The sequence below is a fragment of the Oryx dammah genome, unplaced genomic scaffold (genome assembly GCF_014754425.2).
Source record: "Oryx dammah isolate SB20612 unplaced genomic scaffold, SCBI_Odam_1.1 HiC_scaffold_2, whole genome shotgun sequence".
Classification (NCBI taxonomy): Eukaryota; Metazoa; Chordata; class Mammalia; order Artiodactyla; family Bovidae; genus Oryx; species Oryx dammah.
In genome coordinates this window covers 176721788-176748799 of record NW_024070186.1, presented here as the reverse complement: position 1 = coordinate 176748799, position 27012 = coordinate 176721788, and the positions used below count along the sequence as shown (strand labels likewise).

General features: G+C 38.3%; 1 protein-coding gene across 1 annotated transcript; it reads right to left on the bottom strand.

Moving 5' to 3' along the window:
• Positions 1–69: 69 nt before the first annotated feature.
• On the bottom strand, positions 70–25663 carry LOC120875801 (cytochrome b-c1 complex subunit 2, mitochondrial). Its single transcript, XM_040257623.1, has 14 exons — positions 25508–25663; positions 22396–22479; positions 22153–22302; positions 21031–21095; positions 19638–19694; positions 19291–19415; positions 17692–17789; positions 16012–16069; positions 12552–12647; positions 12027–12226; positions 7555–7635; positions 5890–5966; positions 3707–3860; positions 70–338 (listed from the first exon to the last, which is right to left on the bottom strand). Exons 1-14 carry the CDS (start codon positions 25538–25540, stop codon positions 255–257), a joined length of 1362 nt encoding a protein of 453 aa, XP_040113557.1. The 5' UTR covers positions 25541–25663; the 3' UTR covers positions 70–254.
• Between the last annotated feature and the right edge of the window lie 1349 nt (positions 25664–27012).

Here is a 27012-nt window from a genome sequence, read left to right as displayed (position 1 = left end):
GCATCTAAAGCAAAAACTCAACATAAAACAAATACCTCTTGATTAACTGATGAGGAAAAATGCAAGGAAAACATTTAAATAGAATGCTTTATTGACTTTAGCTCAGTTGGGAACAATTACCTATATTTATGCTTTATATTTCATCTCATTGGAAAAAAAAGATAAATGTTACATTAGAGACTTTTCACTTTTATGTATTTGCTGCTCTGGGTTGACAAAACGTTCAGTTCTTTCCTGCAATATGGGATTCAGTATTACAACTCATCAATGAAAGGTGTATGCCCCAAATTTCCACTTGCTGCCATTGACTTCCGGCCAGAAACAAACTTCTTTGCAGCCTTTAAGACAGAAACAAAGACAGAAAGTTAATACAAATAAGCAAATAGACAAACTTCTGTTACTCTGAACATTTCATCCTTTGTGTGACTGAGCAAGCGTGATGCTCTAACGATGACAGTAGCTGTTAAAGAGGGCAAAGGAATTTCTGACACTGCAAAATAGGTTAGTCTCCTGGAGCACGGCTGTCCGCCTCTGCATCTGTATTACAATGGCAAATAGTCTCAGTCAATGAAAATACACCAATTGTTAACTTGTCAAAGTTACACTATATCCTAGTGTTCTTTATGCCACTACTTTAGAGTTCAAAGTCTGTTAATTTACGTCAAGTGCAGTACCGTGAGGAGTGGTACTTAGATCAGGTTTTTAAATAAACATGGTGTTGGAGGCAGCTGGGTTGGACTCATGACAGTACAGTATATAAGACAAGGACAACCATTGGAAGAGTATACAATGATGAAGCCTCTATACAGTCAGCAAAAACAAGACTTGGAGCTGACTATGGTTCAGATCATGAACTCCTTATTGCAAAATTCAGACTTAAACTGAAGAAAGTAGGGAAAACCACTAGACCATTCAGGTATGACCTAAATCAAATCCCTTACAATTATACAGTGGAAGTGACAAATAGATTCAAGGGATTAGATCTGATACACAGAGTGCCTGAAGAACTATGGATGAACGTTTGTAACATTGCACAGGAGGCGGTGATCAAAATTATCCCCAAGAAAAAGAAATGCAAAACGGCAAAACTGTTGTCTGAGGAGGCCTTACAGATAGCTGAGAAAAGAAGAGAAATGAAAGGCAAAGGAGAAAAGGAAAGATATATTCATCTGAATGTAGAGTTCCAAAGAATAGCAAGGAGAGATAAGAAAGCCTTCCTCAATGATTAATGCAAAGAAAGAGAGAAAAACAACAGAATGGGAAAGACTAGAGATCTCTTCAAGAAAATTAGAGATACTAAGGGAACATTTCATGCAAAGACAGGCACAATAAAGGACACAAATGGTATAGACCTAACAGAATCAGAAGATATTAAGAAGAGGCGGCAAGAATTCATAGAACTACACAAAAAAGATCTTAATGACCCAGATAACCCACAATGGTGTGATCACTCAGCTAGAGCCAGACATCCTGGAGTGCAAAGTCAAGTGGGCCTTAGGAAGCATTACTATGAGCAAAGCTAGTGGAGGTGATGGAATTCCAGCTGAGCTATTTCAAATTCTAAAAGATGATGCTGTGAAAGTGCTGCACTCAATAATGCCAGCAAATTTGGACAACTCAGCAGTGGCCACAGGACTGGAAAAGGTCAGTTTTCATTCCACTCCCGAAGAAAAGAAATGCCAAAGAATGCTCAAACTACCGCATAATTGTACTCATCTCACATGCTAGCAAAGTAATGCTCAAAATTCTCCAAGCTAGGCTTCAACAGTATGTGAACTGAGAACTTTCAGATCTTCAAGCTGGATTTAGAAAAGGCAGAGGAACCAGAGATCAAACTGCCAACATCTGCTGGATCGCAGAAAAAGCCAGATAATTCCAGAAAAACATCTACTTTTGCTTCATTACACTACGCCAGAGCCTTTGACTGTGTGGGCACAACAAACTGAAAATTCTGAGAGAGATGGGAATACCAGACCACCTTATCTGCCTCCTTCAAAACTTGTATGCAGGTCAAGAAGCAACAGTTAGAACTGGACATGGAACAGTGGACTGGTTCCAGATTAGGAAAGGCATACATAGGCTGCATATTGTCACCCTGCTTATTTAACTTCTATGCAGAGTACATCATGCAAAATGCCAGGCTGGATGAAGCACAAGCTGGAATCAAGACTGCCGGCAGAAGTATCAATAATCTCAGGTATGCAGATGACATCACCCTTATGGCAGAAAGTGAAGAACTAAAGAGCCTCTTGATGAAAGTGAAAGAGCAGAGTGAAAAAGCTGGCTTAAAACTCATCATTCAAAAGACTAAGATCACGGCATCTGGTCCCATCCCATCACTAATGGCAGATAGGTGGGCAGACAGTGAAAATAGTGACAGACTTTTATTTTCTTGGGCTCCAAAATCACTGCAGATGGTGATTGCAGACATGAAGTTAAAAGACACTTGCTCCTTGAAAGAAAAACTATGACAAACTTAGACAGTATTATTAAAAAGCAGAGACATTACTTTGCTAACAAAGGTTCGTATAGTCTAAGCTATGGTTTTTCCAGTAGTCACGTATGGATGTGAGAGTGGGACCATAAAGAAGGCTGAGTGCTGAAGAGTTGATGCTTTTGAACAGTGGTATTGGAGAAGACTTCTGCAAGGAGATCAAACCAGTCAACCCTAAAAGAAATCAGTCCTGAATATTCATTGGAAGGACCGATGCTGAAGCTCCAATTAGTCTGGCCACCTGATGCAAAGAGCCAACTCATTTGAAAAAACCCTGATGCTGGCAAAGATTGAAGGCAGGAGGAAAAGGGGACGGGAGAGGATGAGATGGTTGGATGGTATCACTGACTCAATGGACATGAGTTTGAGCAACCTCCAGGAGATGGTGAAGGACAGAGAAGTTTGTCATGTTGCAGTTCATGGGTCACAAAGAGTCAGACAAAACTGAGTGACTGAACTACAACAACGATGATGAACTTAGGCGCCAAGTGAAATCAAGTCAGTATTGCTATCTTCCAACAGCCTTCATGTTTTTTCTATCCACAAGGATAGACCCCTTGGTGAGAAGATGGTTGAGACCATGACATGAAAGGGGAGTTGGCATTTGTAATACAGAAAGGACTGATTTAGGGTTCATTTTGTAGTTCATGTACTTGTTAGACATAGTATGGAATACAAAGAGGTATAACACATAGTCCTTAAAGTATGTTCCTAAATCCTCAAGCAAGTTAAAGTATGTTCCCAAATCCTCAAAACCAGTCAATTTTATAGGAAATAATATGTGAAAAAAAAAAAGAAAAGAACAAGGGCAGGAGAATGTCTTTGGCTGAGAAGACTAAAGAAAATCTTGAGATTGTAGACTGTGAAGGATTGGCAGGATAGAAAGTTTATTTCAGAGTGAGGAGGAAAAATACCAAACTTGACGATTAGATTGAATCGTATGAAACTGCCAATACTGGACTTTTCTTGACCTTTAAAAATTTAAAATAGTTTAACCTAATGGTAAGTTAGTTGAATGAGGAAGATACATAGACTTCCTGAGTTGACAAGGAAGCTATCTGCAGATCTGATGGGATTGAGCCTCAGCCTCCACACCAGGCAGACAGTTACCAAATACCCTGAGAATAGCATTTACAGTCCTTATGCATTCCTTCTGAAATGGCGTCATTAAGGACAAGTTATGTGATGTTAAACAGATCTTCATTTGCTTACATTTATGACATCAGCGTCAGCTACCGCATCAATCTGCTGAAGGACTGTGGATGGCGGTGTGTATGAACCAGCAGCTAGAGCCTGGGACCCAACTTCATCCAGGAAACCCTCAGAAGATTCCACTGACATCAGGTACCCAGCTTTCAGCTTGTTCCTGTCCAGTGAAAGGTATGTAAGTAGAGCAGAAGGCAGTTTTATGGAGCAAGTTAAAGTATGTTCCTAAATCCTTAAACATGTTTCAGTAAATATGCAAACTAACAGCTTTGAAATTTTAAGAGTGCTAAAGGTCTCCATTCCATTTCTTCAGTTTACCAACTATTTTATTATTTACATTATCATTTTGAAAGCTGTCATTGTAAGATTATACTAAAAACCCAACAGAATGCATTTTGCTTTTAGATTAGAACTCAGCTCTAGTTAAAAATATTTTAGTGTGAACTCTTGATTACTGAAGGAATTCTAGTTTCCTGATACACTTTTGGTGATAATATTAGACATCTCTACTAAAGAAAATACCTGTGTAAGCTCTTCTCATTGTCCCTTTAGCAGCATGCTGTGGACTGGGATTTGTCTCATTGAGGACAGAACAAATGCGGGAAGGAGAATATAGGAGAATATAGAATAAGCTCCTATAGCTTAAATATGGGCACAAAAGCATCAATTTGAAATACAATCCAATTCGTAATTATCCCAGAAAGAAACTGGTGTTCAATAAGGCACTTGAGTTATTTAACTCAAACTCTGTAGCAAGACCTTCATTTAGACATAATTACAAATTAATGTAGCAATTTTACCACACTGTCAGCTTAACTGAAAAAAGATTTTACCTGCAGTAAACTTTACCAAGAGATTATTAGTTTGTCCCTTCAGCAATGACACCTCACTTTCTCTCTTTCAATACAGGAGGACTAAGAACCTTACCAAAAATGTATCAACTCCATCAAAATGGCAGGAAATAAACAGAACTTGGCATTAATAACCAAAAGTCTACACTTATTAAGAAAATAAATTTTCTTAAATAAATTAAGACTTGAAACAGATTTTTCCTAAGTTTACCCAGTGTTTCAGTTTGTGATAAGCATCTGTTTCTGATGCAGTCATGTAGAGCTGTACCCCATCAGTCCTTGGTTCCATGCATACAACATTTAATAGAGTGTGTTGTACTTATTTGAGAGATGCACTTTTCAGTGTGTACAGTGTGAAAAATGTAATAATACTAATGAGAAGAGAAATGGTAAAAGGTCGTTCCCTCCTGGGTTGTAATTCACCATCATAACTTCCTTTGTGGACAATACTAAATGATCTTGAAGACTGTCTGACTTTTAGGATTCACGTTTTGAATTGTCCTAAATGAATGAAGTCAAATTTAAATGTTTTCATCTCCTGTATGAAAATGCAAGCTGATTTGTAACTCTGTCCATAGTTTGTCTCTTTTAGAGAAACTCCCAGAACTACTGAGTTAACAGGTGTTTGTTAGCACTTGCTGTTAGCACAGTGAAGACAGTGGGATTTAAAAATCACCAAATAGATGGATGTTGCCATTTTTTAAACAGGTATCTTATTGTCTATCAAATCAGTAAAGAGGAAAAAAAAAGCTGCTTGTGGTTATGGTGGAACAGGCACTCCTGATGATGGATTATAAACTGGTACAACCTTTTAATACCGTGACTGCAAAATATATAAACACAAACATATATTTTAATGCAGAGCCTTTCACTATAATGCAGAGCCTTTCATTATAATAGTTATAACTCTTGGCTCAACTGCAAATCTATACCAAAAAGTAATGTGAAATACAAAATTTTTTTAAGCCCAAAGATATCCTTTATAGTTTACAATTTCCAACTGTCAACAAGTATATTCTGACATACCAATTAATTCAGTACTCTGAACAAATGAAAACAGCATTATAAAGAGAAATCATTGGTTAGTAATGATAGATATTTATTAACAACTATATATCTTATTAACAAATATATATGCAGTATTAACAATTATGTTTAAAAATGGTGAAGAAAATATTCAAAATGTTAACAATTATATCTCTAGGTGGTAGGAATGTATTTTCCTCTCCTTTAAATACTTTTTTATACTTTTCAATCCTATTGTACCTTTGTTACAACAGTATCGTAACTAGAAAAAATACAGCTTTCAAATAATTGAAAGTTAATATTGAAACTTACTTAGCAGCTTGGACATCTGGATTAGAAAGGTTTCCTTGAGCAATTGTTTTTACTTGGTTATAAGCAGCCTTGATAACCTAGGATAGAGAAGTAAAAGCTGGTCATCTTTGATCAGTGCCAGAATCTCCTGCAGTATTCCAGATGCTCCTCTATGAGGCAGAAACACAAGATGGAAATAGTTGTGTCCATCTGGAATTCGTTAAGTCACTAGATGCTGCTTACACTTCCAATAAAGCAGCTGTTTGTACAATATCCAAGTAGCCAAGCTTCTTATAAACATTAAGGGGCAGGGGGCAGAGGATGGCAGTAGGGTTTAGGAAAAGAAAACTCAGGGATTTATAATTGCTTATGAAGAATAAGCACCTTTTAAATTTCCCCAGGCTCTCAAAGCATCATGTAATTAATATTGCTCTCTCTTACTATTCACTAAGAAGAAAGCAGTAAACCATACAGAGCCAATCTGTGAAGACTGTCCATGCCTGGAATGCTGGAGTCATGAAGGAATCAAGTTCTAGTGATGTGAGTGGGTATAATAAACCTGGCCCATGATTTGCTCCATCCCAACCTTGGCATCATTTGGGGTCTGTTAACTTACTTTACCCTCCAAGTGAGCTACTTATTTCCATAGCCATACCCAAGACCTGAACTCTGAAATCCTCAATTCCAAGACCTTTGGCCTGTCTTTAATCATGCTATCCATAACTTCCATTTTTGTCAACATCTCTAGTTCCTTGTTCACTTTCAATCTATCATGTCCCTCAGGGTTTACTTCTTTAGCCTAAATCCATGAATTAAACATGATTTAGCTTCCTACCTCACCAGGGATGTACTTCCTCATCTCTGATATCCTGTTCTCCCATCAGCCTTTATGTCCAAGGATAAAATGTCTATTTATACTGCTTGCTCTTTCTTTTATAGATTTAATCCACCTATAATTTCCTATCTCCTACATTCACTCCAATTTCTTTCCTTTCAGTATGAATGTCTATCTCTTCCTACTTAATCTCTCAGTGTAAACTCTACTAAAATCCCACCCACTCCCCTATACCTGCACCAACTTTGCATTTCTTTCTTCTCATTCATTTCTTAATATTGTAAATTATAGTTCACTTCCAATAGTCTTGTAAAAACTGATATTGTCCAAGTTTGCTAAAACTACCAGACTTCCCTGTGGTAACTAAAGGGATGTTAATATAGAGTAGATCAAAAGATTGTTAACCAGTCTCTCTTTCTTGGTCTCCAAATATACCAGTTTCTCTTCTTTTTATTTTCTTGGCCATTTCCCCTAGCTTGACCTTCAGTTTTCTTCTCCTACAAACTTTTGTATGTAACCCTTATTTCAACACCCTTTTTCTGTTGAGGACTCCCAGTATACATCTTGGCCTTGACTTCTCTTGAGTTCTCCATTTAGATACCCTAGAGGCAACTTAATGCCACATGTCCACACAGAACCAAAATACCAAGGAGGCGTTTCCTCCTTCTTTCCTGGAAGGTTTAGTATATACATTTTCCATTTCTAACTTTCTTCCATAGCAGATAACACTTTAATGATATTACACTAGACAGAGATCTGATAAATCACTGTATTCAAACATTCTATATTTTTACTAAAAAAATGTTAACAGGAGAAAAAATCTTGTGAGAATTTTTCAGTTTGCAACTTACATCTCCAGCAGATGCAGCTTGTGAGATAGTGTAGAACCCAAAGAGTCCAGAATCTGAGTAACTGGCATTAAAAGCAGAAACCTGAAATATAATGAAACTTTACTGTATGTCATTCTACCAGGTAAAACACTAGAGTTTCCCTAAGGTTGACTAGGAAAAATATGTACCTTCACAGTATAAGCAAAGAGATGAATTAATATTTCAATTAACTAATTCTATTAAGGACTGAAGTGTTCTGTACACAGGTTACCTTTTTCAGAACTAACTTTTCTCATTTAACTCTTTCTAAAATGGATTGCTCACTTTCCTTGGTATTTTCTAACCTTTTGATGATTAAGGGTTAATGCAAACAGTAACTGGTAAACATTACTACATTACTACTATAGATTCAGTACAGCTGAGTGATGCAGATCATGTCCTTGACATGAGACAAACCTGCTTTCTTCCCTCTGTTGGTGGTGACCTCCTTTTCACCAATTCACTTTTTCTTTTTCTACAGACCAAAGTCAAAGGGTTAGAAAACTTTTTCTGCTTAGTAGCAGGTGTCCAGGGGAGCAAAAAGTTTAGCCTCTGGAAAACAGGGGTATTTCTGTGTGTAGTCTGAGTAGAGTGTCAAGCTCCTTGAGGTGGATATGACATCCTAGTAAAGTGCTTTTCAGTGTTTATGTGGACCAATAACCTAAGGATCACTCATGTGTGTCTGAGCGCTGTGTGCTCAGCTGTATCTGACTCTGCAGCCTCATGGATTGTAGCCTGCCAGGCTCCTCTGTCCATGGAAATTTTCTAGGCAAGAACAATGGAGTGGGTTGCCATTTCCTATTGCAGGGGATCTTCTGGACCCAGGGATCGAAACCACATCTCTTGCATCTCTTGCTTCGGGAGGTGGGTTCTTTACCAGCAGTGACACCTGGGAAGTCCAAGGATCACTTGAGTTGTTATAAAAAACACACTTTCAGGTTCCCACAACAGATCCACTCACTCAGATCACTACGGATGAAGTCTGGGAGCCCGAATTTTAAACTATATTCCAAGTGAAGTTTGAAAACCATCGGTTTGGTCTATATGAAGCACACAAAGATGTGCACTTCAATCACTTGAAGTTTAATTACAATTCTGAGACTAACTTAGTCATTCTCCAAATTTCTGGCCAAATTCTAAAGTAGGAATTTCTGTTAAATTATGTCACTGGATTAAACTCCAACTATCCAAAGCATCATTAACGTCCAATGGAAAAGAGTAAAGCATGAAAAAAAGAAAACAGAGTAGATCACAGACTGGAAGAAAGACCATTTGGAGGAACTCTAATTTAGGACTAATTTAAGATAATGGTTTGAAAACTGTGCTCCATGGACCCCTAAGGCTCTGTTTAGAAGATTCCAAGGGTTTCACTGTCAAGTAAGCCTTCTACTTTTTTAAAAGCAAAAGCTTTTGTGTTGGTCACTGCAGCTGGGAAGTGGTATTAAAAAAGGCTCCTCTGCTTAAAAAAAAAAAGTCTGACATGACCATTCAAGTATTAAAGGAAGGATAAAAAGAGAAGACTGCTTTTTTTTTTTTTAATTTCCACTGTTAAATGTCAAATGGCCAAAGACTTACTAAAACATAACCTACCTGTGCCATGTGTTATTGCTGACATTATGAACAATACTTAACCCTACAATTTTGTGTTACTTTTTATCATTGAGTACAGCACTTTAACAGCATCATCTTTTAGGATTTTAAATAGCTCAGCCGAGTTCCTTCACTTCTACTACCTTTGTTCGTAGTAGTAATGCCTCCTAAAGCCCACTTGACTTCACATTCCAGAATGTACAGCTCTAGGTGAGTGACCACACCATCATGATTATCCAGTCATTAAGACCTTTCTTGTATAGTTCTTCTGTGTATTTTTTCCACCCCTTCTTAATCTCTTCTGCTTCTGTTAGGTCCTTACTGTTTCTGTCCTTTATGGTGTCCATCCTTGCATGAAATGTTCACTTAGTATCTCCAATTTTCTTGAAGAGCTTGCTGGTCTTTTCCATTCTAGTGTTTTCCTCTATTTCACTGTCCATTTAAGAAGGCCTTCTCATCTGTCTCCTTGTTGTTCTCTGAACTCTGCATTCAGTTTTGGGTACATCTTTCCCTTTCTCCCTTGCCTTTCTTCATTGAGCTATCTGTAAAGCCTCCTCAACCACGCTGCATTCCTGCATTTCTTTGGGACAGTTTTGGTCACTGCTTCCTATACAAATGTTACAAAGCTACATCCATAGTTCTTCAGGCACTCTGTCTACCAGATATAATCCTCTGAATCTATTCATCACCTCCAGTGTGTAATCATAGGGGATTTGATTTAGGTCATACCTGAATGGCCAGTGGTTTTCCCTATTGTCTTCGATATAAGCCGTAATTTTGCAACAAGGAGCTCATGATTTGAGCCATAGTCTTGTTTTTTGTTGACTACACAGAACTTCTTCATCTTTGGCTGCAAAGAATATAATCAATCTGATTTTGGTATTAACCATCTGGTGATGTCCATGTGAAGAGCCTTCTCTTGTATTGTTGGAAAGGGTGTCTGCTATGACTAAAGTGTTCTCTTGACAAAACTCTGTTAGCCTTTGCCCTGTTTCAACTTGCCTGTTATTCTAGGTATCTCTTGACTCCCTATGATGAAAAGGACACCTTTTTTTGGTGTGAGTTCAAAATTGGGAAAGGAGTGCAACCAAGGCTATATATTGTCACCCTGCTTGTTTTACTTATATGCAGAGTGCATCATGCGAAATGCCAGGCTCGATGTATCACAAGCTGATGATACCACCGTAATGGTAGAAAGCAAACAGAATGAGGGTGAAAGAGTAGGCTCCTAAATCACTGTGGACGATGACTGCAGCCATGAAAGTAAGACGCTTGCCCCAGGACAGGAAAACTAAGACAAACCTAGATAGCTATTAAAAACCAAGACATCACTTTGCTAACAAAGGTCCATATAGTCAAAGCTATGGTTTTTCCTGTAGTCATGTATGGATATGAGAGTTGGACCATAAAGAAGGCTGAGTGCCGAAGAACTGATGCTTTTGAATTGTGGTGCTGGAGAAGACTCTGGAGAGTCCCTTGGACTGCAAGGAGATCAAACCAGTCAATCCTAAACTATTGTTGAAGCTTAAGCTTCAATTAAGTTCACTAAACTGAACTGAACTGAAGCTCTAATACTTTGGCCACCTGATGCAAACAGCTGATTTGTTGGAAAAGATTCTGATGCTTGGAAAGACTGAAGGCAAAGAAGTGGGCAGCAGAGGATGAGTCTGTTAGGCAGAACCACCGACTTAATGGACATTCAGTTCAGTCGCTCAGTCGTGTCCGACTCTGTGACCCCATGAACCGCAGCATGCCAGGCCTCCCTGTCCATCATGAACTCCTGGAGTCCACCCAAACCCATGTCCGTTGAGTCAGTGATGCCATCCAGCCATCTCATCCTCTGTCGTCCCCTTCTCCTCCTGCCCTTAATCTTTCCCAGTATCAGTATTCTCATTTGTCTTTTCAAATGAGTGAGCTCTTCGCATCAGGTGGCCAAAGTATTGGAGTTTCAACTTCAACATCAGTCCTTCCAACGAACACCCAGGACTGATTTCCTTTAGGATGGACTGGTTGGATCTCCTTGCAATCCAAGGGACTCTCAAGAGTCTTCTCCAACATCACAGCTCAAAAGCATCAATTCTTCTGTGTTCAGCTTTCTTTATAGTCCAACTCTCACATCCATACATGACCACTGGAAAAACCATAGCCTGGACTAGACAGACCTTTGTTGGCAAAGTAATGTCTCTGCTTTTTAATATGCTGTCTAGGTCGGTCATAACTTTCCTTCCAAGGAGTAAGTGTTTTTTAATTTCATGGCTGCAATCACCATTTGCAGTGCTTTTGAAGCCCAGAAAAATAAAGTCTGACACTGTTTGCCCATCTATTTGCCATGAAGTGATGGGACCAGATGCCATGATCTTAGTTTTCTGAATGTTGAGCTTTAAAGCCAACTTTTTCACTTTCATCAAGAGGCTCTTTAGGTCTTCTTCACTTTCTGCCATAAGGGTGGTGTCACTGCATATCTGAGGTTATTGATATTTCTCCCGGCAATCTTGATTCCTTCCAGCTTGTGCTTCTCCCAGCCCAGCGTTTCTCATGAGGTACTCTGCATGTAAGTTAAATAAGCAGGGTGACATGAACATGAAGTTCATGGACATGAAGTTGAGCAAACTCCAAGAGAGAGTGGAATTTTGGATTTTTTAAGCATTCAATTCTTATTTTCATATTAGAATAATAGTAAGTTTTTGAGAGACCCACTAAGGTACTAAAATTAAGTCTGGCTGCCTCTTCAATTTTACAAAGATTTTCTTTGAGTCATCTTAAATTTTAAAAGCAGATTAACACTTAGATCAAGTTCCCAGGACAACACTGTAAACATTAAGCCTTTGAAAACAAAAGGAAAGATGTTCACTGTTCAGACTCACATCAAATGGCTGGTGAACTCCCTTGGCAACAGCCTGGTACAGAGAGCTGGTGGCATTGCTGCCCCTCTTAACATGTGGTCCAGCACCGAGGACATGCTGGAGAACACTGAACGCATTTGCTTCTGCACTTCCTATGGCTGCACTCTCTGCTACAAGAGCAGCATGGACGAGACTGTCTCCATTCTGTTCTCGAATTTCACCTGGGGCCACGTAAACAAAGAGCGAAGAAGAAAGCATTTTTTGGTTTTATTCTTCAATATTCTCTATTAGACGGTATTACTGCATTAAGATGAAGCATTTCTCTGGCCTAGTCTTCTCCTTGCTATCCTGCCCTTCCCCCAACACATTCACAAACATACTTAACACATAATACCCAAGCAATTGATACTTTCCACAATGATTCTATCTCTTTCCCCATTGATACTATTTAGTAGTAAACAATCAGGCCTATTATACTCCTATTATACAGGAGTGGGGGAGAGGCGGCATCCTGGTAAATTAACCTTAACAGAACAAAATGCTTACCACCATGGTACTTGGCTTTTGCACCAGATAAACCAAGGCCACCCCTTATGTTAAGAAACTGTTCAGCAACTTGCTTTAGAACAGGATGACTCACACCTGTCAGTAGAAACAAACAAAAAAAAACACTACAGAACCAGAATTTCTAAAACACCATTGTAGAATACCTACTATTTTAAAAATGCTTCATTATATAATTAAAATATTATAATGCTCTTACAGAGATATGCATTTACAGCTTTATTATATATTCATCTAGAACCTTTTTTCTATGTAAATACTAATATTATCCTTTTTATTTTTAAAATGGTGTCTTCTATTGATACTGTTTCTAAATTGTCTTTTGTAATTTACTTCTGAGTGGACTACACCAAACATTTAATGGTTATAAAGAATTCTATTATACTGAGGTACCATTATTTATTTAATCAATCTCTTCCTGATGGACATTACTGATGTTTGCACATATTGCACAATACTGCAATATGCATCAAGAGGCATTTTTAAAAGGAACAAAGAGATACTCCACAAAACGGGAAAAATATTTGCAAATCATGTATCTGGTAAGGATTAGTATCCAGAATATATAAAATACTCTTACAACTCAACAATGAAGAACAAACAACCCAATTAAAAAATGGCCAAAGCACTTGAATGAACATTTCTCCAAAGGAGACACATAAACAGCCAAAAAGCACAAAAAAAGTTGTTCAATGTTATCAATCACTACAATCAAAAACCACAATGGGATACCACCTCATAAGACATATGACAGTACATATTGCTGAGGATGTGGAGAAGTTGGAATCCTTATACACTGTTGGTGGGAAAATAAAATGGTTCAACTGCTTTGGAAAACAGTTTCATAGTTCTTCAAAGTGTTAAATAGAGAGATATCCTACATCCTAATCCTAGCAATTCTACTCCTAGGTATACACCCAAAAGAATGAAAAAGATATTTTGTTAAAAAACTTACACATGAATGTTTATATTCTTAATAGCTAAAACTTGCAGGAACAACCCAAATGTCCAACTGGTGAATGAACAAAATGTGGTAATGAAATATTTTTCAGCCAGAAAAGGGAACGGAACATTGGTACATGCTATAGTATGGATGTACCTTAAAAACATTATGCTAAGTGACTAAGTGAAAGAAGTCAGTTGCAGAAGCTATTACTGTATAATTCTCTTGTATGAAATGTCCAGAATAGCTCTCTACAGATAAAAAGTAGACTGCCAGTTGTCAGATGCAAGGAGGTGGAATGAGGAGTAATTGCTAATGAGTATGGGGTTTCTTTTGGGGATGATGAAAATGTTCTGAAATTAGATAGTGGCAATAGCTGCACAACTCTGAGTATGCTAAAAACCACAAACTGCACACTTTAGAAGGGTGAATTTTACACAATGTGAATTATACCTCAATTATTATTTATAAAACAAATGAACAAAATCCAACTACTGCAAACAATATTCTTTTGTAAACTTATCACAATATTCCTGAAGGGTAAATTCTTAAAATAGACCTCCAAAAATGTACCAGTTTACACTCCTACCAATAATTTTTGAGTGCCTATTTCTCCATACCTTGGTTAATACTGGGTAGTATCAATCTTTTAATTTTTGCCGACTTCACAGATTAAAAATTTCTTAATTACATCTTTTACAATAATTGTATACACACATAACACACTTTCTGCATGAATTGTTCATCCCTTTGTCGATTTTTCTATTAAACTGTACTTAAAAGCTCTTTGTAAAAAGCTCTTTGCTTAGAGAAATTGGCCCTTTGTCATAGGTTTTGCAAATACTGTAATGAATTTAAAAGTTAGTACTTAAAAAAAAAAAGACTAGCCTTTTTCTTTTCAGAGTTGTGGAGGATTTATTTACATGCTATAAAACTGTGTTGGGCATATTTTAAAAATTTTATTGATGTATAGCTGATTAACAATGTTGTGTTAATTTCTGTTGTACAGGAAAGTGATTCAGTTATACATATACTTTTTCATTATGGTTTATCACAGGAAATTGAATATAGTTCTCTGTGCATATAGTAGGGACCTTGTTGCTTATACATTCTATCTATACTAGTTTGCATCTACTAATCCCAAATTCCCATTCTTCCCTCCCTGACACCCCTCAGCAACCACAATTCTGTTCTCTAGGCGTCTGTTTCTGTTTCACAGATATGTTCATTCGTGTTGTATTTTAGATTCCATGTATAAGTGATATCATGTGGTACTTCTTTCTCTTTCTGACTTACTTCACTTAGTATGATAATGTTTACAATCCATTCATGTTGCTGCAAGTGGCATTATTTCATTCTTTTTAATGGCTGAATAATATTCTATTGTATATATGCACCATACCGTCCTTATCCATTTGTCAGTGGACATTCAGGTTGTTTCCATGAAAGACTAGCTATTAAAATCCTATCAGGGCTTCCCTGATGGCTCAGTGATAAAGAATCTGCCTGCGAACGCAGGAGACACAGGTCTGGGATTGAGCCTCGATCTGGGAAGATCTCAAACATTGCGGGGCACCTAAGCCTGTGCGCCACAACTACTGAAGACTTACAGCCTGTGCTCGGCAACAAGAGAAGTCACCACAGTGAGGAGCCTGTGCATTACAACTAGAGAGTAGCCCCCGCTCTTTGCAACTAGAGAAAGGCTATGCAGCAACAAAGATCCAGCACAGCCAAATAAATTTGAAAAATTATGTACATAAAAATCCTATCACATACTGACTTTCTGACATAACACAGGGTAGTTCTCAAATTTTGTTCAATCCAGTAATCACATAATTATAGCTTAAGGGATTACTCTTTTTAAAGTAACTCATACAGAGACAATGAAACAATATCTTTATTCTTAACTATAAGTGCAGCATCTACAAAGAGCGCACCTTAGTTTCTCTCTTCTTGATTAACCACTTTCTAAAATGAGACAGAACAACATATGGAGAATTGTGTGATTAGAATTTAAGAAAATACCCAAGTGAGTATATTATAAATTGAGGCTGGTTACCAATATAGTGATAGAATTACAATGCACTGGAAAGGTGTCCCCTTCACTACCCCAACAATTACAAAAGGAAAAGTCCGCAACCTCAGGGAATTTCCTGACTATCTACCACTTTCTCTGGGAGCCAAGAAACATGGAATTGTAAGTTATCTAGATGTTGATATAACTGTAAAAGATGTATATATACACAGTTACATATGATAGTATCTGATTTTACAGTTCCAAGGATAATTCTACCTTCTCATTGAATATAGCTTCCTGTGCTATAACACAGGATCTTGTTGTTTATCTATTCTATACATAATAGGTTGCATCTGCTCTTCCCAAACCAACCCTTTCCCGTGCTTCCCCCTTGGCAACCATAAGTCTGTTCTCTATGTTTGTGAGTTAAAAGAACTACTCTTAAAAGAAGCAAACTGACATGCAGGTAATTGCCAACTTACCAAGTCCAATCAAAGCCATTCTTGCACTTGTAAAATGATTCTGTACATAGTCATGTAACTGAGAAAGTAAAAACATTTATCTGGTTATACTGGTATAAATATAAAGAAGTATAAAAATGTCAAAGTGCAGTTTAGCAGAAAATAAACAGGCTTAAAAGCTGCTGTAATAAACTATAAGGGACTACCTAGTACTGAATTGAATTGAGCTTTTAAAAACCATTGCTAGAACTGAATATGGTGATGGTTATGTAACTCTGTGAATAGAATAAAAACCTGAACTGTGCATTTTAAATGGTGAACTGTATGGTATGTAAATTACATCTCAATGAAGCTGTTAATGAAAAAATAAAACAAAAATAAGAGCACATATTGGCTTGAACTTAAAGAAATGGGACTAAGTTTATGATTTTTATTATAATGTGATTTAAGTAGTACATCAGGTTCATCTTTATACAGGTAGTAATAAAGCACTGTTGTTAACATTCTACAGTAGAGTTAACAGTTATATCACTATATTCCTCTTGCCTGTCTGAAGATTTTTTTGCTATTAAGTTACTGTCTATACCAGGGTTTCCAACTTGGATGATTACAGAATTATTTTGGGAGCTTAAAAAAAAATTCGTTAATGTCTCCCTACTAATATAGGCTTATACAGTAGATTCAATGTAAGACCTTGGAATCTTTATATAAAAGTAGGGCTAAAACATGCATTCTCAACTATACTACTGCTCCCAAGAGAGTGAAAATTACTTCTTGGGGGAAGGGGAAAAAAAAAAGAAAATCCTTTATATATAAAGTACAAATATACATACAATGCATAAACAGATATACAGTATATCTGTGGTGTTAAAATTCATGGCAGGGGGGTGGCTTACAAGGTTCCCTGACTAATGTTTAGACTTGCTGAAGCTCAGTTTATTTAGAATTTGTGCCCTAAAACGAATGCTGTCTCCATCTATGGAGCCATCTTGGAAAGTCATATTATATTTTTTTCCTGGTGATGTTTTTCTACTGAATGCTGCTTTTGCTCAAGTGTTCCAGCACCAATTTCTTTAGAATTTCCTTAGGCCTAGGGATACATTTTAAAAATGCTAGTAACTTTGATAATCATGGTTAATATCTTGGTATTTGTCTATGATACACCTTACTTTTTGAAAAATGGGACCCCCTTAATACATCCTATTCATAAATTATGAATGAAATTTCTGTAATGAATTCATAAAGTATGAATGAATGAAATTTCTGTTCAGAACGTAATTCTGAAATTTCTGTAATTCCCCACCAGGGAATTTCCCCTTTCATAATAAACACCTTTTTTTTTTTTTAGCTGAAAGATACACAAGAACTGTTCAGACAGAATTTTAGTTAAAAAGCAAGTTGATGAATGGGCAATTTCCTGGTGGTTCAGGACTCTGCTCTTTACTGCAGGGGACATGGGTTTGACCCCTGGTAGGGGAACTAAGCTCCCGCAAGCTGCATAGTATAGCCAAAAAAAAAAAAAAAAAAAAGCAGCAAAGTGATGGGAAAAAAAAGCAGCAAAGTGATGGGAAAAAAAAGCAAGCAAGAGAATCTCTTAAATTAGAAGACAAGAAAATTAGCTAACAAAACTGAGTGGTAGATGAACATTCAAATTAATGTGAAAATGAGCACATTTAAAAATGTAAGGTGTTTTATCAGTACCTCATCTGGTGTCACTTTTCCAATCCTATAATCAGGACAATATAAGGAATTAGCCAAGGCATTTCTGTAAGCGGCAGCATGCAAATTTTCAATGACATCTGTAAAATAAGTAAAGAAGCAGTTACAGAAACATTGTTTAAATAAAGACAACACCATGTAGAGAGCCTCAAAAACAACTATACAACTTTGGTCATTGCATTCAAGCATCGAAAATTTATTATCATTTAACCTCTAGCAACTTCTAAAATTCTGCCAGTCAAATGTGCTGAGAAAAATAAGATTCTCTGATAGCAGCCTGTAAACGTCAGAATCCACCTGAAGAGGTATGCCTGGGCAGAGAGACACCAGCCAGGAGACTACAATAACTGTTCAGGCACAAAGGATGAGGGCTGGAGCCTCACTGCTACCAGTGGGGAAGAAAGCTACTCAGGACACAGAAGTCATCTTTTCTACAATTTTACTATTCTATTTCTTTTATCAAAGGTCTGTGGTACCAAAGTTATCACCATGAAATATAATATGAGCAAACAGGAGCCAAGCACTCACTATGTTCCAGACACTTGACAGGCCTGCATGTGAATGAAGTCCATGCCATTCTGAGCCCCTGCAGTTGGTCGCCTGCTTATACCTCAGTGGGCTACCTGCACATTTCTGCTCCTACCAGAAGTCCTATGACTTCTGAGAATCAGTGGTGCTTTTTTTATCTTACAGATTGGTTCTGCCAGATATGCTTGTCAAGATTATATAACCAAACATTCTATGAACACAAACATGAATACAGAAAAGGTTTTCTAAAATTAAGTTGATTGCTTTGGAAAAATCCAATAAAAGGGAGCTGGCTAAACAACAACAGTAATATATAACAGTAAAAGTAGCAACAGCAGCAATAAATTGCTGCCAGATTTGGTGTAAGTAAAACAATCATTAAAAAATACCAGGGGGTGCTCTGAAACAACCTAGAGGGAGGGGACATATATATACATATGGCTGATTCATGTTGATTTAAGGCAGAAACCACCACAATACTGTAAAGTAATTATCTTCCAATTAAAGATAAAAGACTGTTAAAAAACAAAAAACACCAGGGAACTTCCCAGGTGGCACAGTGCTAAGAATCCATCTGCCAATGCAGGGTACACGGGTTTGATCCCTGGTCTGGGAAGATTCCACATGCCGAGGAGCAACTAAGCCTGTGCGCCACAACTACTGAACCTGCGGGCCTGGAGCCCGTGCTCCACAGCAAGAGAAGCCCGCTCCCCCACACTAGATAAAATCTGCATGCAGCATGGAAGATCCAGTGCAACCAATAAATAAACAAAACAAAACAAAAAATCAGCGGTGGGAGGATGGGCATAAAACACAGGTGAAAGGCCTAGGATCCTGTAATAAATTTACATTATTAACATGATGAAAAATATTCAACAATACAAATGTTTAGAAATGAACAATGTTTTAAAAAGTGGACAAATTTTTGGAAAGCATATTTTCAATCCCAAGGAGAAAAAGAATTTCAACAGCAGTTTTATTCCTCTGAAAATTGATTTTCTCGAAATCCCAGTATCTTAGAAACAACAGAATATAATCTAAAAGTGCACTTACGAGCCTGTGGATTCTGAAAAGCCACAGCTTTGTCAATCCTTAGCTGAGACTGAAGGGCAGCTACCTCCCAGCGTCGAAATTCTGGTGCTGTGGTGACATTGAGCAGGAACTCCATCAGAATATCACTACAGAAGACATGAAGCTCAGAGTTACCAGTCAAAAATTTAAAACGAACATCCATTCTACATAACTATAATACTTTTTATTCAACTTTAGGCAGTTTGTGAATAATAATCCAAAACCAACATCAGAGGTCATACCACATTGAAAAAAAAAAAGAGTAGAACTGAGCAACTAAGTATTTCTTTAAAAGCAGATCTTCTAAATAAACACACACAGGTACTCACACATCATCCCGCAGGCATTCCACAGTATAGGCCATGTTTTCCCTTGTTGAAGTCACGCTGAGTCAAAAATAAATTACAGTGAATTATCTAAATCAGAAGAATAAGCTTTCTCTTATATCTTCATGAAATCAATCTTTTGGAAAAAATATTTTGAAGGCTAAAATGTATAAGTAATAGTGAACAAAAATATGTACACTCAAGTAAATATTTTAAGTATTTAAAAAAATCTTAAATAAGAAAACAGTTAAGTATTTCAACTTGACAAAAAGGAAGAAAGTCCTGACATATTACACTTGGATAAACCTTGAAAACATTTTGCTCAGTGAAGTCAGTCAGTCATGAAAAGGTAACAAATACTGTTTGATTCCACTGATATGAGGTACCTAGTCAAAATCATGGAAACAACACAGAACGGTGCTTGCCTGGGGCTGAGGGAAGGGAAGGTAGTGTTTAATAGCTACAGAGTTTGGGTTGGGGAAGATGAAAGCATTCTGGAGATGGGTGGTGGTGATGGTTGCTCAATGACACTTATTATAGAACTACACATGTTAAAGGTGGTAAATTTTATCTTATATATATTTTACCACAACTTAAAAAAGAAAAGGTAATTTTAAAGTTGATGATCTCTTTGTATCCTTCCCAGGCTCTCACACTTTCTCCCCCTTGAGACAAACGTAATTATAAGCATTATATATTATTTTGTTAAAAACCTCCTCATACCTCCAAAAAATCTTAAAACTTGTTTTCCACAAAACATTTTGTTAAGTCTGCCATGTTGATACAGACTGAATTCATTTCTTAACTGCTGTTCATTCCTAACTGTAGTAGTCCCAGCATATTACTGTATCATACTTTACTTATCCACCTCTTTAAAGACAGGCATTTAGATTGTTTCCAGTCACAACATAAAGAATTCCTTTGTGCATGTGGATTAAAAACTGTTAGGTTGTAGAATATGCTCATTTTTAATATTAACTGATATTTCTTGATTCTTTCCTAAGTAGCTGTATCAACTCATACTCCCACCAGCAGTATAAAATGGTATTGAACTATAGATTATAAGTAAAGATCATTGTTTCTGGCCTCCTCTTCTGGGAGCAGCCTATTCCTATCTTTGTTCCTATCCATTTACTCTTTGGTTGTTTTCCTAATTTGCAGTTCTTTATTCTTCCAAATAATCCTCTCCATATTACATATATTGCAAATACCTACTTTTAGTTACTTAGATTTTTACTTTCAGGCATAAAGATGTTTTACATTTATGCAGTCAAATTCATCAGTCTTTTCCTTCTTGTGCCTTAAGAAACTGTTAACCACCTTGATAATACGAGAGAAGTTCCTTTACAACTGATCATCTTCTGGTGTTTTCACTATTTCCGATTATTTAACAAACCTTAATTTACCACCAACTGCTTCAATTCCACGGGTTATCTTGAAAGATGAAGCTCCTTTTGTAGTCTTGGAAAAGAAAAAAACAACCATTTTTGGTAGTTTTTAATGCCAAGTTTGCCAAACATTACTTTATGTCAAAATCTAATGTGTGTCATTAAATTCAAAAGGAACACTAACTAAAAATACTGCCTCCTTTTAAGAAATACCCAACAAAGTTGACCCAAAAGCACAAGTATAGATTTTTATATAAAGTACATTTAGATAAAAATTCAATTATCAAATACATGCTAGTTGGATTCATCAATCTATTGTGAAAGAGATTTGCATATGGGAAAAAATAATTTTCTTTCAATTTCTGGCACTTCCTTTCAAAAATTAAAAATGTCCTTTTTTGGTACATGATTCTTTTATTGTTTAAAAAATTAATTTATTTTAATTGGAAGCTAATTACTTTACAATATTGTGGTGGTTTTTGCCATGTATCGACATGAATCAGCCATGGATGTACATGTGTCTCACCATCCTAAAAATGTTCTCTTTTTAGATTTCTTATGCTCTAGCATGAACATCTGGATGGGCACTAATTTACTGCTTCATGCTGTATTAGGGGACTGTACTGGGTTGAAAACTGATCCCCAAAATTCATGTCTACCCAAGAACCTACAAAAGTGACCCTGTTTGGAAATAGCCTTTGCAGATATAAATATTTAAAATGAGGTCATGCTGGCTTGGCTAAGAGTGCCCTTCAGTAAGAGGGATATTTGGACACAGAAACACAGATAGACAGGGCCATGTGAAATCAGGGGCAATATTGGAATGATGCAGCCGCAAGCCAAGGAATGAAAAGGACTGCTGGCAACCACCAGAAGCTGTGGGAGAGACAAAGGCAAGATTCTTCCTAGACCCTTCAGAGGGAGTATGGCTCTACTGACACCATGACTTTGACTTCTAGCCTCTGGAACTGCGACAGGATAAACTCCTGTTGTTTAAGCCAGACTCTTTGAAGTAATTTGTTATGGCAGCTCCAGGAAACTAACATAGGGGTGCTGCTTTTAGTTTTTCTTCTCTGTAGCACCAAGATATCACAGATTCCTAAACACACGGAAGTAGTAAAGATGCTTACCAAACTGGATGCAAGACGAAGCAAATGAGAAGTTCCTAAATTGTTGAAGTTCTCATATCTGCTGCCTGCTTTAATGAACAAACCAATTCTTGATGCAGGAGCATAGTTTTCAAGAGAAGCAATCACTAAACCATTTGGTAACCTGGTAAACTGTATATAAAACAAATCAAGGATGTGATGAGTGTCTTTATATTACCAAGAACAGTAAGGCGTCTATGTGTCCAGTAAGTCCGGGGGACTAACCTCGAGGTCCTGAGGATGTGGAGGCACTCCTGCAGGGGCTGCTGTGGCTTTGGCTTTAGGAGCAACTTTGAGGGAATAAAATCTCTAAATACAAAAAAAGACAGGTTACTACATTTCTCCAAAGGAGAGTGCAATGTATCTGAGTTGGGCCAAGCAATAGAGGGTGTTCAGTGGCAAAAAACTCCATGGGAGGATTCAGCTGATTAACGTATTAACTAACCCACCACTTTACCCATGCCACTCTTAAATCTCTATTTGTGATCTGTAGAGCTAGAAGAAACGCCGAGTTGAACATGTTCATTTCTTAAATAAAGCTTCACTGCATTTCCTTTTACCTTTTAACAACCTTCTTAGAGCTCCAAGTGGTCCTTTCTACGCTCTAATGCTTTGGAACTTTTTCAAAAAGTGTGGAATAGCCACATTCATACCCTTTTATAGGTTTTAGCATTACTGCTTATCTGCCTAAAGAGTCTCATCTTTTTAGTCTACTTTCCAATGACTTCATTTCCTTAAATCATTTTAGTAACCTTTAAAAAGCCTATCAAACTTCATCCAAGGCCCCAAATATTTCCCATAGTATCTTCACTCTCTTTTGTGCTACATTAAGACTACACAACTAAAGGTTTTTTTTTTTTTAATCTTCTTTGACTAATATACCCTGAGATTAACAATAGGGACACCCACAGCAGATTCTCAAAATGTAATATGCAGCCATGGGAAGGGATCCTCTTAAACGTCAGATAATGGATCAAAAATGTGTAATTTTATTCAGCTTTTTTTTGGCAAATGATATACAATGCCACAGAATTAATTTTGATTATGTCTGAGGATCATAAGATTACTAGTGGAGATGTTGAGAATTAAACCTTAGTACTCCCAGGATTAAATGAACATGCCGCCTGAGTTTCCCAAGGAGCCCCTCAAAGGCTGCATTGTTCCTACTTCATGTTGTCCAGGAGGGCTGCTGGTTGTGCATTCAGCTTCAATGCTGTACAATCAAAAAGCTGGTTCCTAGTTTTCATTTGCTGTTCAGTTCAGTCCTCAGTTGTGTCCAACTCTCTGTGACCACGTGACCGCCAGGCTTCCCTGTCCATCAACCAACTGCTGAAGTTTACCCAAACTCATGTCCATTGAGTTGGTGATGCCATCTAACCATCTCATCCTCTGTCGTCTGCCCTTCTCCTCCTCCCTTCAATCTTTCCTAACATCAGGGTCTTTTCAAATGAGTCAGCTCTTTGCATCAGGTGGCCAAAGTATTGGAGTTTCAGCTTCAACATCAATCCTTCCAGTGAACACCCAGGACTGATTTCCTTTAGGATGGACTGGTTAGATCTCCTTGCAGTCCAAGGGACTCTCAAGGATCTTCTCCAACACCACAGTTCAAAAGCATCAATTCTTCTGTGCTCAGCTTTCTTTATAGTCCAACTCTCACATCCATACGTGACTACTGGAAAAACCATAGCCTTGACTAGACGGACCTTTGTTGACAAAGTGATGTCTCTGCTTTTTAATATGCTGTCTAGGTTGGTCATAACTTTCCTTAGCGCTTTCAAATTATAAATTACCATTAGCTTTGCTTTATTATCAACAATTTCATTCGCTGGGTGTGGTACAGTTAACTCTACTAGTGTTTCTAGCTTTTGATTTTTCCAAAAAGTAAAAAACTTAAGATATGTGGGCACATCAGTCGCTAAGGTAGATTTAGGTGCTCTCCTCTCAAATGTGCCTGAGCAGTGACACTTCGTTGATAACGTACTTTCTATAATTTGTTCCATTCAAACCTGTTGCAAAGATTTATCCTAGTAACTGTCCATACAATTACTATTTTGTTTTAATAACAAAAATATGTATAAATTTATTCTTATGTAAAGTAAGTGCTTTAAGTAGAAACAACAATTGCTTTCAAGCTTACTGCAACTTGTTTACATTGGTCCTCTTCAACTCTGTTACCTTTGAGTTCTTTTTTCTACTGAAAGGTGAGGATGGAATGAATGAGGAGGAGGTTTTGAGCTCTTCTGCCAGTCCAACTGGACTTCCCTCTAAGGGTTATTAAAATCACCGGTCAGTTTGGGGTGCTAAGAAGGCTAAGAGAATTACAGTCTAAATCATGGTCATTTGTATAATTCATAGTTTATCTATTTAAATATTAAGTACCTGGAAACTCCATTCCCTGGTTTTTCAGAAACTTCTAGTAGATTACTACGTTACTTAGCAACCCAGGCTCTCCTGGTATTTTTAGCTGGATAACTCTGTTGTGGGTACCTTTGAGCACTGAAGGATGTTCAGCAGTAGCACTCCCCCGGCCCTCAGGTTGTCACAACCAAAAATGTCTCTAGATATTGCCAAATGTCCCCTGGGGGCAAAATTGGCCTCGAAGAGTTGTTTGAAACTCAGAGGTTGAAACTGCCCCCTCTTGATAACCACCAGTCCACAATGATGTAACACCGATACTGGAGTTTTCCCCAAGTGACAGCTATGTATCACTCGGACATGGAGGAGGAGCCTTAAGAAGCTCTAAAGGGAAGGCCAAGAACCCCTCCTAGATAATATTAAAACAAGATCAAGAAAAGCACACTTTATGCAGCCAGGACACGACAGTAACAATCAAGTTCCAGGTTCACTGAAAAACGCTATACAGGTATTAGCTCATTTTTTTTTTCTTATAATTTTACTCATAAGCCCGTTTAACAGTTGGAGCAGCTGATGCTACATGATATGCCAAGAAACAAAGGCAGCAGCTGATAGGGTAGGAATGGGGGACTAGGTCTACACCGGCCTCCTGCGACCCATATTTCGCGGTCTCCTTCACCTGCACGCAAGTGCAGCCAATGACCTTCAAAGGTGTCTCCACCGAGTCGCTTCACCTCTGCTCTCAAGCCCTCTCTCTCTCTCTCTGCACGTTTTCCTGCATTAGGTCTCCTCTGCTCAGAGCACGAGCGGGCCTTCCAACGCCTGACCCACCCAGCCTGGAGCCCAGTTGGCCCGCAGGGTTCAGCTGAAGGGCAGAACGAAGCCCAGCGCCCAAGGGTCCCAAACCAGGCAACTCCAGTCCGTATGACCTTGCTGACCATCTGCTTTCCAACCCTTTCCCAAGCCCGCCAGCTGTGCTCACCGAGAGGGCCCCGGCTCTGGTTAACAGCTTCATTGCTCAAGATTGTTCTGAGCCGCGGTCACTGCCGCCTTAGAGCAAAGCAAGATGGTGGCGGACAGCGGCAGTGGCCCAGCTTTCCCTGCGACACTCTTTCCCACGTCGCTTACGTGAAGGACTCTCTAGACGACCGGCTGCGCTCTACTGCTCCGTGGAGGTTGGGCCAGTCCAATTCCTCCAAGACATAGGATACGGAGACGTATAATTTCGTAAGGGAGTATTTAGAAGATAATTCAAGTTAACGCTTTTTTAGTTCTCTTTTTGGCCCGGATATCCACTCTGTAATCTTCTGACTACTCCTGTGACAGCACATCGCAGCCCCCCCACCCCCGCCACTTTGGATTCTCCCGATTCGGACTGTCCAATGAAAGAGTTGGGTTTCCCGGATTCCACTCGCGGCGTCTGGGCTCAAGCTGACTGAACTGCAGTACTTTCCGCTCCGTAGAAGCCGGCGGCTTCAAAAGGTCTTCCTCTGTCTGCTCTTCTTAGAGCAGACTCTTCTTAGAGTCTCTTCTCTGCAGAGACTTAGGCTTCGGGTCATTAGCTCCATGAGGACACAGGCCTGTCCAATCAATTCGCTTCTCTAACTGCCAGACCACGCCGGGGATACACCTGGGTGAGACGGAAGCTTAGAAAATCAGTACAACGAAGGTCTCTGCTGTCCTGGAGTTAATAGTCTAGGCTGGGGTTATCTAGAAAATAAAAACTGAACTATAGTTTTGTTTTAGAAAAATTAAAATGTTTTGAATAGTAGTGGTGTGAGTGGTTGAGAGACTTCTAAGCGGAAGCTTGCATGTGGAGAGTCACGTGACTGCTGAGAGACCGTGAAAGTGAAAGTCGCTCAGTCCGATTCTTTGCGATCCCATGGACTAGTCCATGGAATTCTCCAGGGCAGAATACTGGAGTGGGTGGCCTTTCCCTTCTTCAGGGGATCTTCCCAACCCAGGAATGGAACCTAGGTCTCTTGCGTTGCAGGCAGAATCTTTACCAACTGAGCTGTCAGGAAAGCCTCACGTGACTGATGGGGAAAGAAAATTCTGTGCTCTTTTCCACGAGTATTAACTAAGAAGTTGTTTGTGCCAGACACTATGCTGAAGATTAAGGCACGATCCCTGCCCTTCAGGGACTTATAGTCCTGTACCTTGCTACGTTGCATGGTTGGGAAACCAACATAATTTAGGAGTTTGTTACGAGTGAAGAATTTTCGGATCTCCTACTGGATCAAAATCTGCGTTTTTAGAAGATCCTGAGGTGATTTGTATGCACATGAAAATTTCATAAGGCGTTACAGAGTAGAGAAACTAATACCCCTAGCCTGTGTCTGAGTTTCTCTACACTCACAACTCTGTAATAGGAGATTATAGGGGACTCCTAAGACCCGGTAATTGAGAATATGGCAGGAGTTCCCTGCTGCTTAATGGTCAGGATATGACGTCGCTGCTGTGGCCCATGTTCGATCCCTGGTTGGG

Coding starts and splice junctions, on each gene's coding strand:
- LOC120875801 (XM_040257623.1), bottom strand. CDS start 25,540: ATGAAGCTGTTAACCAGAGCCGGGGCCCTCTCG. Junction 22,303..22,395: donor CACATCCTCAGGACCTCGAG/GTTAGTCCCCCG, acceptor TTTTATATACAG/TTTACCAGGTTACCAAATGG. Junction 3,861..5,889: donor CCAGATGTCCAAGCTGCTAA/GTAAGTTTCAAT, acceptor TTCACTGGACAG/GAACAAGCTGAAAGCTGGGT.